This window comes from Natator depressus, chromosome 7 (assembly GCF_965152275.1).
Source record: "Natator depressus isolate rNatDep1 chromosome 7, rNatDep2.hap1, whole genome shotgun sequence".
In the NCBI taxonomy this organism is placed as follows: Eukaryota; Metazoa; Chordata; order Testudines; family Cheloniidae; genus Natator; species Natator depressus.
This window is the reverse complement of record NC_134240.1, coordinates 1,151,401-1,166,245: the sequence shown is the minus strand read 5'-3', so window position 1 is coordinate 1,166,245 and position 14,845 is coordinate 1,151,401. Positions and strand designations below refer to the sequence as shown.

At 55.1% G+C, this 14,845-nt stretch overlaps 1 protein-coding gene across 4 annotated transcripts; it reads right to left on the bottom strand.

The window, feature by feature from the left end:
- Positions 1-73: 73 nt before the first annotated feature.
- Positions 74-13,070, bottom strand: CCDC71 (coiled-coil domain containing 71). Of its 4 annotated transcripts, none has more exons than XM_074957287.1 (3): positions 12,998-13,070; positions 5,560-8,656; positions 74-1,165 (listed from the first exon to the last, which is right to left on the bottom strand). In XM_074957287.1, exons 1-2 carry the CDS (start codon positions 13,045-13,047, stop codon positions 7,411-7,413), a joined length of 1,296 nt encoding a protein of 431 aa, XP_074813388.1. In that variant the 5' UTR covers positions 13,048-13,070; the 3' UTR covers positions 74-1,165; positions 5,560-7,410. The 4 variants fall into 4 exon arrangements, with proteins under 4 accessions (XP_074813388.1, XP_074813392.1, XP_074813389.1 ...); XM_074957291.1 differs by having other exon boundaries at positions 5,560-8,648; positions 12,998-13,064; XM_074957288.1 differs by having other exon boundaries at positions 76-1,165; positions 6,273-8,656.
- Between the last annotated feature and the right edge of the window lie 1,775 nt (positions 13,071-14,845).

Below are 14,845 nucleotides of genomic sequence, written 5' to 3'. Positions count from 1 at the left end.
AAGGGCAAGGAAGGGCCCAAAGAGGAGCCGGACGCAGCTGGCTGTGTTCTGAAGCACCATTTTACTGAAGGACGGCAGGGCCAGATCGCCTGCTCGCATTTCATAACAAAAAGTTCACTTCATTTAAGAAAAAGAGACAGTTTGGTTCCTGCCAGTTGCCTCGTAAGAGTGGGACAACACGACCACTGCCCTTCACTGAACAGCCTTCCGAAGATACACAGCGAGCCCAGCAAACCACTGGCCGCGCGGCAGAAACACTCCACACACACCCCAAAGGGTAGAAAGTTCACTCCCAGCACAAGGGGGCCAGTTGTTTCAGATTCACAACACAAGCAGCACTTGGGGTCCCTCCTGCAGGCGATCCCGCTCCCAGGCTGACAGCAGGGGCAGCAGGCCCGGGACAAAACCCGCTCGCAGGAAAAGGCCCGCTCGCTCTGGGGACTAGCACTCTGCTGGTACAGGGCTGTTGAATTCACACCCAAAGAGAAGATCCATGGCAAAGCTGGTGGCTCCAGTCCAAGCAGAAGCAGGCTAGTCACGCTGCAGCAATGGAAGGAGACCAGTTCTCTCCCAAGGCTGCTGGGCAATGAAGAACAGTTCCCAGCTCACGGGCAGCAGAGTCTCCCCGTGTCCCGCTAGCCCACGGCTCTGTGAATAGCGCCCGTCGGAAACGCTGCAGCAGGACACTACAGGCAGAGGGGATGCCAGTGTCTCTCCAGACACGACACTAACTGCACCGCTTGGTAAACTCCAGGTGCCAACTGGCGTCCCTTGCGAGCTGTGGCAGGAGGCGTATTTCCCAGTGCTCTGTATTCCCGTCTGTGCCCCTGGGGTCGGGAGAGGTGGTTAGGACACGGCTGTGGCTGTACGGCGCCTTCTCTGTCACTGCAGCACTGCGCACCCGGCTTTGCCCTGGGAAGGCCCCAGACGCCCTCCGTGGAGACCTGTGCGCTGCTACAGGAACTGAATGGGATCATTAAGACACCTCAAGAGGGATAGGCTTGGGGATAATAAGGCCTTTGAGGGACTCCTCAGGGCAAGGGCTAATTGCCGCCTTCGGGGAACTTCCTTTGGATGCTCATGCTCGGACGAGATGCGCTCTTCCCTCTCGTGCTGTCGATCGGAAGGATCGGCACCGCCCGGGCAGGGCTCTGGGCCACGAGCGCTGCAGAGACAAGAGTCACATCAGCGCCCCTGCCGCTGCAAAGCAAGTGAGGACGGAACCCAAACCTGAGCAATGCCCCCAGCCGCCCCTCCACGGCACTGCCCAGGGCCCTCAAGGCCCGATCCACTCAAGGGAAAACTGCCTGGAAAGGGCTATGCATCTGAGAGCTCTCTGGTGCTCCACAGCCTTCACTGAGCTCAATCCCCCAGAAGCACACGCCATCTACAGAAGCCAAACAGGCCTGGCAGCCACACACAGCCGGCTTCTTTGGGTTTCCCTTAATCCCAGCTCCTCCCCCTCGGCAGCACTGGGCACTGCACTAGCAGAGCTCAGGGCCAGGGCGCCGGCTTTGTAAGCTGCTGTTACACACACAGACCCAGAGGTTGGTGCTTTGCCCTCCCAGCCAAGGCTGAGCACCTCCTAGGGGCACAGCACTCAGCCCCTTCTCCAAGCCGGCACGGTACACTGTGCTCCTCTCCCTCACCAGCAGTCACGGCCCCTCGGACCCGTCCAGCACAGCTCAGCAAGAGACACGGCGGCACCCAAGGGGAAGAGGAACAGTGGGGTAGGGGACAATCTGCCATAGGGCGTAGTCTCTAGCTGCTGGAAGGCATCTCCCCCAGACCACAGGGGTCCCAGACATCAGCATCACTTTAAATCCTGCACAATGAACACACACACTTCTCCAGGAAATAAGGCTTGTGCTGGTGAATGGAGAGTCCCCCCCCGCAGTGCTACAGCAAGGGGAGAAGAAAACATTTTCCTCTTTCCCCAGGCATGGACTGTGTGCATGGCCTGCACTTGGCGTCCAGGCAGGGGCTGTCCCGGTTCGTGGGGGTTTTCATACGCCCACTGGGGAGAGAAAACACTAAAGCAGGAGCCTGTTATGGGAAACCACACTTGGCACAGGACTCCCACTGACTAAATTTCAAACTTGCAGCTCCCCGGGCTGGCACAGCTCCTGGATCAGACCCTCACACCCCGAAGCGAAGGGCCTACAATGCTGCTTACTTCTATGCTCAGACAAACAAATATGCACAGGGTCTCTCCAAGTGCCTGTTTCCACCCACAGGCTGGGCCGGGGAGACGCCTCTCGAGCACTGTTTGTGACTGAAGGTGCAGTCTCCGGCACCCAGGAGGAAGTGCTGGAGAATGCTCGGGAGGAAGAGCCCCGCCACAGCACTGCTTAGCTCTGTTTACCTCACGCAGCTAACACTGACCGGTACCTCCTGCCCACGCTGCTTTCCCCCCTGCCTTCTCTGGGGTGCACACAAGCTCATTTCCCCGGGGCCACGATTTACTTCGCTCTGGGCACAGCACGGCACCCAGCAGCTGTGCCACAAAGCCAGTGCTGTCACTGAGATAAACCAGACCAACAGAAGAGGTGTTTGCCAGCCATCCCCCTCGAGCCCACCAGGAAGAACCAGAAACCCAGCCAAACAAATGCATGTAACAGTCTGGATTTGTACCAAGGCGAGATCTCTCCAGGGAGAGCGAGGCACTGAGCGGGGTGTCAGGAGCCGAGCTGGTACATCCTGGAATGTAGGGCAAAGACAGATCAATCCAGCCTGAAGCGTCACCTTCATCAAGGGCCGGTTCTGAGAAGCGTTCAGACAACGGCCATTTACACGCACTCTGCTAGTGCTCAACCACTAACCACCACTCCACGGATGCCTCCCCTCCAGCCACCAACAGGGTCAGGACACGGCACACTACAGGGTGGGCTACACAACTGAAATAGTTACAAAATCATCCCTTCGTTTTGCACAGCAAAGTGCTCTAGAGATTACATACCAGGGTCACTTCTGCAGCCACCTCTGGGGTGGAGCACACAGCAGGTCTCTGCCAGCGACACTATACAACATGGTTTGCAGAGAGTGAGCAAAGGAGAAATTCCTCTCATTGGAACTAGAGGCAGGAAGATGCAGCCTGGTCACAACACACGTTTGCCTTAAAATTTCACTTCTGCTCATTAACAGCAGATTTTCAACCAAACATCTGAAAATCAGACCCCCCCCCCCCCCACGGATCTGCACAGACACATGCTCAGGTAGCTGCTTTCCCTGCAAGAACTGATGGCCTCACTAACACCTACCACAAAGGAGGAAGCGCAGGGGCCCCTGTCCTGGGTCACTTGTGACTGGTGCAGCCAACTCAGGCGGGTGAAACACGAACTCTGACTCCTGGCTGGCAGGTAAGTCAGAGAGGAAACGACCCCCGGAACGTGGTTACAGACAGCCCTCTGCAGCCCTCATGAGAACACTGGTAGCATTAATCCACACAGTACAAGCAGTGCTGAGCACGCGGCTTTGCCTGTTCCCAGGAACAGCACTGCCAGACTAGGCACTTGGAGGACCTATACAAAACAGACTGAAAACAACCTGTGCCGAGCTCTGCAGGGCAACGCATTCTGCATTTACTGGCTCGGTTCCAGATATGACCCTGTGGCCACCCCAGCTCCCTGGCTGCGTACACATTTTGGGACTGCCCGAAATGCCAATCAATCAGTAAGAACGATCCTACAGGCCCTTACACCTCTGTGCCAACCCAGCCCCTATGGGCAGGAAAGGATTATCCCCAGGCCTAAGGGCACAGAACACAGCTGTAAAAGGCCATGCCTCCTCTCCTGAGCGATGGTGGGAGGGAAAAGCCCATACCCTCAACTCCAGCACTGTCTGGGCAGCACCCTCACAAGGCGGCTCCGTGCAGACAGGTCTCCAGGGGCTATCACAGTAACAACCCGTGGCATGGAGCTGCATTCTGTCTGCACCCCCCCTTGAAACAATGAAGGGAAGGGGTTGGCGAGTGGGGTATCTGCATTCCCCACCTGCACTGGACCAAGCCCCTGAACACCCCACTGCACTGCCATCTCTGCCCACGAAGACCCTCCTGAGCTCAGACACCTGCCCTGCTGGATTCTGGGCAGGAAGAATGTATTTCAGTGCCTATCGCTGACACACACAACCGACTAGTGGCACACGAACCAAGCAGAGAGCCACAGCGACCTCCAGCTCTCCCAGGAACCTGGGCGGACCCCCTTTTCCACACACTGTCGGAACTCTGAAGCTACGAGCGGGGAGGCCCAGCAGTGTGGAGGCAACAAGCCCCGTTTGACGTGTGCAGTCGCAGTGGGGGAGAGAAGCATGAGCTGCCTCAGGGACATGGCAAAGATTTCAGGAGCTGAGTGATGTGGGGAGGCAGGCAGCAGAGTGCTGCAGGGGGTAACACACAGCTGCTCACCTATAGAGAGGGGACCTAGGCCTGGATTCAGCCCTGGGTATAAGCAGGTGCATTTTTCATTGGCTTCAATGGGAGCTGGACTCACCTCCGCAGGTTCCTAATCTGCATGGTGAGCGAAGCTAAGGCTAAAACAGGAAATAACCCTTCAGTGCCTTTAGAGCGGAGAACAGGAGGCCTTGTGGCACCGTAGTGACCAACCCATTTATCTGAGCATCAGCTTCCGTGGGCTGCAGCTCGCTGCAACGGAGGCATTCAGTGGAGAGTGAGCTGTAGCTCACGAAAGCTTATGCTCAAATAAATGGGTTAGTCTCTAAGGGGCCACAAGTACTCCTTTTCTTTTTGAGGATACAGACTAACACGGCTGCTCCCCTGAAACCTGTCTTTAGAGAGGAGAGAAAAGGAGGAATGAAGCACTGGGTACGGCAGTGACCCAGAGCCCGCTCAGGACTCGGAAGATCCACTGGAGGGCAGGTTATTTCTCAGCCTGCTTGAAAAACGGGGAAGGAGCTGAGCAGAGGGAAGGGAGGGAAATGGGAAAGACGAGCCAGGGTCTGGTAAGTGATCAAACAGCCCCTGCTCACCCAGTGCCACTCCTGCAATGGGAACACTTTGCAAAATTGAAACACAAGGACTGTGAAAACAAAGAGTGAAAAGGAAACATTTCCATCCTATAGCCAACCCGGGGCAGCCACTGAAGGGCACGCACTACGGTGGAGTGAGCACCTGGCCAGCAATGGCATTAGCAGCTAGCAACTCATGACTGCTGTGGGGCTGGGAGGGTGCTCCACAGATTGCCAGGTGCTGGCTTTCCACGGAAGCAACAGCTGTGAGCCGCCGTGTGAAGTGGAAGAGCAGATCAGCGGAGCCAGCCAACGGTTTGAGCTGCTACGCCAGGTGGGACACTGCACTCGATGGCCTGGGGTGGCTGAATCCACGGTAACACGCAGCACATGGGAGCCCCCAGAGCCAACCCATCCCAACCTCCCGGAAGGTGCTCTAGGCATCAGCTGGCAGAAGGCTGGGGGAGCTGGAAAAGCCTGATTTCACCGGCACACGGGAAAGGGAAACCAGGCCCCAGCGTCCAGTCGGGGTCTCTGACACCCCTGCTGCGGCCTATGCACTACAGGCAACAGCTTAACAGGCTGCTCCCTCACCGGATGCCCAGCTCGTCCCTGCCTGCAACAAAGGTGCGACCTTCTGGCGGGCGTGCGTGTTAACAACCCAGGGCCTCCTGGAGGAGAGGAGACACATTCCCAGGAAGGAGAGGTGGGGACCTCCCACAAACAGCCTCAGCACTTTGGATCAACTCTCCTCCGGAGAAGGGGGGAGAATGTCCCTTTCAGTTTTGATGGTCTCTGGATCAAGACTCCGCTCGTCAAGTGTGAGATGAGGAAGGCTGTCTCTCTGTGCAGGGCGATGGTCACACCCCCTCCAGCACTGACAGCTGGAATTTTACAATAGTTCACATGCAATTGGCAATCCCCTTCCAACAGCAAAAGGTAGAACCAACTGTAACCAGTGAAGGCTCTGCCCTCAGATCACACCCAGCAATGCACCTGCAAGTGCGATTAGTATATTCCCAGCCGGTACCTGCCAGACTCTCCCAGTGAGGAGGGAAGGAGGCACCTACCCCTTGTTTTCTCATGCTCCCCTGAACACAGAACTAAGCACGGAGACTCTATGCAGAGAAAGATTTTATACCCTGCAGCAGATCACCACCCTAAAATCCCAGAAGAGCTGGCAAATCTGAAATCCAGGATGAGAAATAAATATACAGTGGCTTAACCCCGCACAAACCACTCCCTGGAAACTAATACTGTATTCTCTTGAAATGTTAAAAAAATTGCTGGAAACTCGTTTTATGAACCTGCTGCTGCTGCGCTCTGGTTCTCATCCATACCATTCCACTGGAGCCAGCAGAAGGTTAGCAAACACTCGATACATTCAGAATCACAGTGGGCGAGTTCTCGACCTAACCCGAAAGTCACTGCAATGTTCAGCAGCACGCAAGTGGTGACAGTCTGGCCAGGAAATAACAAGTATCCGCGGATTGGCAGCCCCAGATCTTGGGTCGACAACCAGCCACAAATTCATTTTTTAAGTTAACAAACAGGGCATAACAGCACCTTTCCCGTGGCGCTCTTTGGAAGCAAACCCGCAGGAAGCGTTTAGCGTTTCTGCTAATAGCGAAGGGTGGGCGGCACCCAGAAAGCCGTCAGACAGACTCAGCGCTAACAGCCCCATCAGCCCTCCCCTACTTTCCATTTTCTTTGAAGAGGTCATCTGAACGGGATAGACCTAAACTCAACTACGAGCTGGTAAGTCTCCATCCGGCATGGTGTTTCCAGAGACAAATGTGTGGCTATAAATCTGCCTGCTTCTGAGCTTCTCAAGAGAGCCCGGAACAGACGGGTAACAACACTGATGATGGGAAAGAAACCCTGGCACCTTTCGACAAAAAACTGACTGACGGGCAGGTAAAAAAAAAAGGTATGGAACCAAAATCCAGAGGGGCGGAGGAAACGTGTCTTCAGACAGTGCCAGGGCATTGTGTGTGTATAGATATATAGATATATAATAAAGTTATAAAATTTGATCAAAATAAAACCAATAAATGTACAGCTTGAAAAAGAACAAAATATCACAGTGCATGAACGTCATGAGAAAGTCATGCGCTCCCCACTGCACAGACGTACGCTCCACCACGTTCAGAAAAGCACAGCACAGAACGCTAGCACCTGGCTTCGCTCAGCTCACCACAGGGGCTGGGAGTCATTGTCCTGTATTTCTAAACATGGGTTTGTACTCGTGCAGTCCAACTCTGCAGAATGTCACCAGGCAGCCAGCAACAGCCGTGGAGCAAGCTGCCCAAAGTCTGCAGGTACCGGGTGTGATACTGTTGCCGGACACTAGAGAATGGAAGTGGCTCTTACATGTTTCCACAGCCTGGCAGCTGGTTCACACTTGTGTATTTAAGAGAAAAGTGACAAAAGGAAGGAAGGAACTCAGGGGACATTGTGAGAGGGGGACAATGGCTGAATTTTGATCACAGGGGACAGGTTAACCCTAAGGATCTTCTGTGCTCTCCGCCTCACTTCATCGTCTGATGACGAGCTGTCCACCTTAATGGCCCGGGATCTCAGCAGGTTCAAAGTGCTCTGACCTAGTTCAGGTTTATTCATGGCATTTTTCTTCTTCTTCTGTGGTGCTTCTTTCACCTCCTCGGCTCTTTTCCTTTTCTGCCCAACAGGTTCCTGACTACTGCTGTCTTTCCATTCAGTTCTCCCCACTGGAACTTCCTTGGCTTTATTTTTAAAGGCCTTGGACTGTGACCCCCCACTGCAACACTGAGATGAGCTACCTGTAATCCTGCCATTCAGGATTCCAGATGCTTTGCAAGCATTACTCTCCTTTAGCACCCCACCTTTAGTTCCCTTCAGAAGTGTTACAGCTAGAGCGGGAGATTCTGGTGCTTTCTTAACTACGTGTTTATAGCCTTTGGGGTCTAACTGCCCCGAGGGTAGCTTAGCGTTCTGCCTCGAGGCACCCGATGCCTTGAGGAGCTTCAGGTCCGAGGGGGAGATTCCAAGATGCCCTGGTTTGAATTTGGACTCCAAACAGGATGCTGTGGCTTTCAGTGGGACCAAGGCTTCCAGAACGACAGAGAGTCTCATGGCTGGATACACGTCAGGGTACATATTAGCTGGGAAGCCCATTGCTGAGGCCTTCGATGTGCCTGACCGTGTCTCTTTCAATGAGTTCAGCAGCAGGTTTGTGGAACTACCTTTCGAGACAGGCTTGGTGCGGACGTTAGGAGAGCGGACTGAAACCCCCGCAAGTGTCCCAGGCATCTCTGCTGTCACTGCAGGGCTTCTAACCGGAGCTTTACAGTCAGAGACAGCAGCGCCGGTGCTTGAACTGTCTTGTGTGCTCTCGTGTGTCTGGCTGGGAGTAGCCGCCGTGCAGGAGCTGTACCCATACACATCCTTGCTCCTTAAGATTGTGGGCTGGTGGCCTTCCTCCTTGAGGCCTTGGAGAAATGCCACCAGCTGGGTCTCGGTGTCTGAAAGGTCCTTGGACATGGGGTTGAAGACTCGGAGGGCTTCCTCCAGGGCTTTCTGTCCCGCAGAAGAGATTCTTGACCAAGAGTGGACAGCTTTTTCTTCCACATTGTTCACCTCAATATTCATGGCATTAGGGTAGTAGGAGCTTCCAATAGGTCCAAATTCCTTGAAAACCAACGCTGGACACCTCAAAGGGAAAGAGAAGACAGTTAGCGCAACCCAAACACCAATCTCCATGCCTCTAAGGGAAGGCTACAGAGAACCCTCCACAATGTTAATGCCAGTGACCATCTAGTCTGACCCCCTGCATAACCCAGGCCAGAGAACCTCACCCAGTGATTCATGCATCCAGACTAATCATTTGGGGTTAAACTACCACATCTCTTTTAGAAAACCAGCCATGCTTGGTGTGACGATTTCAAGTGACGGAGAACCCACCACACTTGCTAGGGCAGCTGTTCCAATGGTTAAACACGTGCACCTTATCTTCAGTCTCACACTTCAACCTGCAGCCACTGGCTCACTCTGCTCTTTGTCAGCTACATCAAAGAGCTCTCTGCTACAGAAATCTTCTCCCTGCCTCGGCGCTTACAGACCAGGATCAAGCCATCTCAGCATCTTCTTCAGTAAGCTAAAGAGACTGAGCTACTTAAGTCTCTCACTATAAGCCATGTTTCTTCCAACCCTCTGACCATTCTCTGCTCCAGTTTTTCAACAACCTTTCTGAAGTACGGACACCAGAATTGGATCCTGTTCCAGTAGTGCTCTCACTAGTGCCGCAGACAAAGGCAATGTGACCTCCCTCCCTCCTCCTACTTCCTATTATTCCCCTGTTTATACAGTCATCTGCAATTTGCTGTCACACAAACTGTTGTTCATCCAAGGATGCTCACTCCGCAAAGACGATACAAAAGTGCTTTTCACTGAGGCAAGAAATCACAACAGAAACCCAGCTATGAGGTAGGAAATCTAACCCACTGGAGGCTTGCGCACATGGGGCTGACGGCCAGCCCTGATATTACCTTTAGCAGCACTCAGCTACCTACCCTGGGGGAACGGAGGTAACAGCTGAGTACAGGACGCACCCCCAGAAAGGAGCCATCATGGCAGAACACTGTGCTGGAACTGGAAGGTAACTAAAGTCATGTGACACTAGGCCAGCAGGCTGAAGCCAACACGGACGCAACAGGCTGATTCTATGCTGGAAATGGCAACTAAAGGCTGACAAATGCAGTAAAAAGTGAAGAGTTGGTAAAACCTGTAGCTGCTGAGACACCTCTCGAACCAGTAAGAAAGTGGAATTCAGCGTTCTCAAACGTTCCCTTCAAAGACGACCACCTCACAGATAGATTCCACAGGTATTCTCACATCCGCAATCCCCTTCCAGAATCATTATTTTTATTACCAGAGCACCTAGGAGCCCTAGTCATGGACCACAGAGATGGGCCCTGCCCCAAAAAGCTTCTAATCCAACTATAAAATGAGACCCAGCCGAAGGATCTAGACAGACGAGGAGCACAAGGGAACAGTGAGACAATACGGGTCAGCATGATCAGCAGTGGTCTCTGCAAATCAACAGCCAAACCGCTGTCCATTTGTATGTAGGTCTCGTGGCCAAGGAGAGGTTAAGGAGGGGTTTGAAGGTGGACAATGAAATAGCTCGGGGAGGGGAGAGGGGGTGTTACAGGGAGCTCCTCCCAAGCATGAGGGGCAGCGCAGAGAAAGTATGTGTAGGCAATGGAGGCTGACCTCACGGGCCAATGGGAGATGGAGGTCGACATCCTGATAGTAAATGAGAGAAGATAGGGAGGGAGGAGATAGGCCATGAAGGCAAGTAGCTTGGGTTTGATAGGACAGAGAATGGGGAGCCAGTGGAGGGATGCAAAATCACTAACATGTTTTGAAAAGGGTGCAGAATATTCAATCGTCATCTGGGAATTGGAACCTGCACCAAGAACAAAGATGGCCAGCACACCTTACTGTGGATTTTTGAAATGCCATTTTAATACAGAAACAGACCAGGAGGTGTTCTTACTTTAATATATATTTATGTTAATAAAAAGTAAAGTTTAAGAAATGACTGACTTATACAATGTAAATGGTATCTTGTCTAATCAACAGCACTGTCTCTTGCTGAACCCCAAGTTTGTTCACCCACATGCCAGTTGATGCCCTCAATAAATCAAGTGATGCCACGTGCATCCACTGGGATGGCGAATCTATGATTCTATAGAGAAATGACCCAAAAGGTCCATACTCCTCGAGTAACCAGAATAGCTCTTGGCCATCAACTAAGGCCTCCAAACACAAAGAGGCAATTTAAAGTGTTAACAGGACAAACCCTGGAGACAGGTTCAGACACCTTCAAAACGTGTGATGATTCCAGAACAAAGAGGATTCCCCAGAGTGAATAACCTGGCATTCTGCAGGAGTGATCAGTGGAAAGGAGTTAACTCCTCAAAACTCCAATGATATTTGGAAGAGGCAAGCAGAGATTTCTTAAAAAGGCTGTGTCATGTGGCTGAAGGCCATAAAGGGGGTATATTTAAAGACACAATCTGCACAGAAAGAAACCAACTGAAAACCTCCCTATGGCAAGGCCATTCTTTGCCCTTGGCTTCTCCTGCCATTTCATGCTCATTAAAAGCTCAGCTCTGCATACTTTCCCTCCTAGGGTGAGGTGCACATTCCTAATCAGCACATCCTACACAGACACCAACTAGCAGCCATCTCCCAGGGCTTGGGGGTGAAAGGAATTGTCTGCATGACTCTACCTTCTCAAACTGAGCCATTTGCATCACTTTTTGAGTAGCCAGGAGCCAGGTTAGAGAGATGGGGTTTAGGCATGGCAGCCCCATTCCACCCAGCCTACCCATCGACTACCTAGTGGCTGAGAATCCACTGCTACATAACAGCGCTTCCTGGGCTCAGTGTCCCAGCCACTGAAGCACATTCCCATCCAGAACCAAACTGTGCTCAAGAAGCTAATCAGTCCCTAAAACATCATCAGCACCCAAGCCACTGGGAAGGACAAATTAAAAACAGCAGCCAAGTGAGCTCCGGCAGATCCCGGCAACACTCACTCTGCAGTGAAGCGTTCACAGCTAAGGCAGGCTCCATGCGGGGGAGACTGGCCGTTACATAGCACAGTCTGAACCCAGAGAGAAGAGACTGTGCAGCCAGTGGGACAGATTCACTTTCTCCTCAGTGTCTAGAGTACAATGAAATGTGAGAAAAATCTCTCCACCGATTATCCAGCAGCAGAAGAGACGTCTGTTCAAAGGGCAATGCGGAAAAACTGCCCGACCTGGGGAGAGAGGAGCCAGAGGATGGGGATGGCCTGGCACTATGTACCAACCCATTGATGAACATAATGACAAGCGGGCAGAGGGGATTAGCTCTCCAGTGGGGCGCACACCCCACAGCGGGCAGGTCACACCTGCCCGAAACAGATTCTGGAAGGCTCTGACTCGCCTACCCTTTGGCAATACCTGGAAAGTTTGTTGTGCCAATAAAGTCTCATTAACCTGAGGGCGTACGCAGCACAGGGCGGGTCACAGTTGCACTGAACCGCTGTGTGTTTCTTTCATGGCCTCGTTGCTACTTTTTATGACTACTTGAAATTATTCGCATTATTAACAGGATCAACAGCATGTGACAGAACCCCCAGAGGAAAAGCCACCCAGAGCTGCCCGAACCCAGAACCGCGCCTGACCCCTGGTGACACTCCTGCCCCCCGCACTCAGCACTACGTGACTCAGGAACGACGCTTGTACCAGGCTGTGTTTGGTGCAGACAACGTGTGTCACAGGAGGTTTTAAAGCTGGCCCATCTGCCCAAGAGAAAGGTCGTCACTCCTAGCTCCCCGTTCCCCACAAATGACCTCCCCGGCTACTGCATCGTTCCCACCCCTACCCAACGCCCCGTCTCACCACAGGCCCAGAGCCAATTCTCTGGTTCTTGTAATGCACGAGTACGGGTCACGAACAACATGGGGGGCAAGTACTGCCTACATCAGTGAGCCTGGGGGACAGGGCGCGTGGGGAGCCCTCTGAGGGAAGGTGGCCCACCGCTGTGCAGGAGGGAATATAAGGCAGAAGGCAGATGCTGAGGAGAACAGGTCACTCTGGGAGACAGGGTGAGGATGGAGGCCCCCAGGACAGGGCGAATAGGAGACTGCGGGGCAGGACTGAGCAGTGGGCCAGGCCGTGGGGCAGGAGGAGCTGGGGGGGGGGGGACAGGGCCAACAGAGGAGCAGGCTGGGGCTGGCAGAAGAGCTAGGGGGCAGGGCCATGGGGCAGGGGGGCCGGGCAGTGGGGCAGAGTGGGACACAGGGCAGGGGGGCGGGGCAGAGTGAGGGGGAAGTGGGGCAGAGCTGGGGGCGGGGCAGGGGGCGGGGCGATGGGGCGAGAGCCGGGGGCGGGGCAATGGGGCAGAGCCGGGGGCGGCTCGGGACGGGGCGGGCTGGTCCCGGCGGGCGGCAGCGCGGAGCCCGGCAGCGCCCCCGCCCGGCCCCGGCCCAACCTACCGGCCGCCGCGGAGCCCGAACCCGCCGCTGCGCCGCCGCCGCTCCAACATGGCTGCCGCCGCGCGCCGGAAGTGCCGCCCGCTTCCGCTTCCGGCCCCCGGCCCCCGGCCCCGGCCCGCGCCTCGCCCCCCGAGCCCCTGACTCCTCCCACTGACCCCCAGGCCCCGCCCCCGGCCCCCCCATGATCCCCCAGCCCCAGACCCCCCCGGCCCCCAGTCTCCTCCCACTGACCCCCCCAGACCCCGCCCCCCGGCCCCCCCATGAACCCCTCGGTCCCCTCCCACTGACCCCCCAGACCCCGCCCCTCGGCCCCCCATGAACCCCCAGCCCCCTCCCACTGACCCCCCCAGACCCCGCCCCCCGGCCCCCCCATGAACCCCTCGGTCCCCTCCCACTGACCCCCCAGACTCCGCCCCCCAGCCCCCCCATGAACCCCCAGCCCCAGATGCTCCCAGACCCCCAGTCTCCTCCCACTGAGCCCCCCAGACCCCGCCCCCAGACCCCCCCGGCTCCCCAGTCTCCTCTCACTGATGCCCCAGACCCCTCCCCTGGCCCCCCACCCATGAACCCCCCAGGTTTCCCATTGACCCCCCAGCCCCTCCTCACCCCCAAACCCTCCACTCCAGCCCCCCCAGTCTCCTCCCACTGACTCCCCAACCCCCTTGCCTCCCACCCATGAACCCCGCAGGTCTCCTCCAACTGACCCCCCAGGCCCCCTCATCCCATGACCTACCTGACCCCCACCCCCAGACCTCCAAGCCCTTCCCACTGACCCCCAACCTCCCCCTCCTAACCCCAATTAAGCCCTTCAGCCCATGACTCCCCCATGCCAGTGAACACCCCTGACCTCTCACTGACCCCCCCAGACTCCACCAGCCATGAACCCCTTGATCCCACCCCCAGACACCCCCACTGACACCCCCAGACCCCTTCATCCCATGACCCTCCAGACTCCCTCACCACATTACCCCCCACCCCCTCAGTGATCCCACCCCCTGGCCCCCGTGAATCCTCCTGACCCCCCCCAGGCCCCCAGCACTCTCTCCAGGTTCCTCGCTAACACCTCAGTAGGGCCTCAAAACCCTGCCAGTGACCCACAATAGGCCCCTTAATTCTCCATTGACCCAAACCCCCACCTTGAACCCCCATCAGTTCCCACTCTGCCATGACCCCCAGGGAGTTCCCTACCAGGCTCCTCCTGCACCTCCACTGACACTCCCAGGAGTCCTCCCTAGATGCCTCACCAGCCCCCAGGAACTCCCCCCTACCAGGTCCCCCCAGTACCTTCCACTTGGCCTCTCAACACTCCCTAAAATCCCTTAGCAAATACTCATCTCCCCCCAGCCCCAAACATTTCCCAATGGCCCCCACCAACACTCCCTTGGAGAGACCATTAACATCCCCCCGCTCCTTCACCAACCATCTCATGGCCCCCTTAAAACCTCTCTGACCCCCACATAAAGCCCCCATTACCTTTCATAGAATCATAGAATATCAGGGTGGGAAGGGGCCTCAGGAGGTCATCTAGTCCAACCCCCTGTTCAAAGCAGGACCAATCCCCAACTAAATCATCCCAGCCAGGGCTTTGTCAAGCCGGGCCTTAAAAACATCTAAGGATGGAAAAAGAAAAGGAGGAGTTGTGGCACCTTAGCGACTAACAAATTTATTTGAGAATAAGCTTTCGTGAGCTACAGCTCACTTCATTGGGTGCGTGCATCTAAGGATGGAGATTCCACCACCTCCCTAGGTAACGCATTCCAGTGAAATAGGGTTTCCTAATATCCAACCTAAACTCCCCCACTGCAACTTGAGACCATTACTCCTTGTTCTGTCATCTGCCACCACTGA

Coding starts and splice junctions, on each gene's coding strand:
- CCDC71 (XM_074957287.1), bottom strand. CDS start 13,047: ATGTTGGAGCGGCGGCGGCGCAGCGGCGGGTTCGGGCTCCGCGGCGGC. Junction 8,657..12,997: donor TTCGGGCTCCGCGGCGGCCG/GTAGGTTGGGCC, acceptor TTTCCCTTTGAG/GTGTCCAGCGTTGGTTTTCA.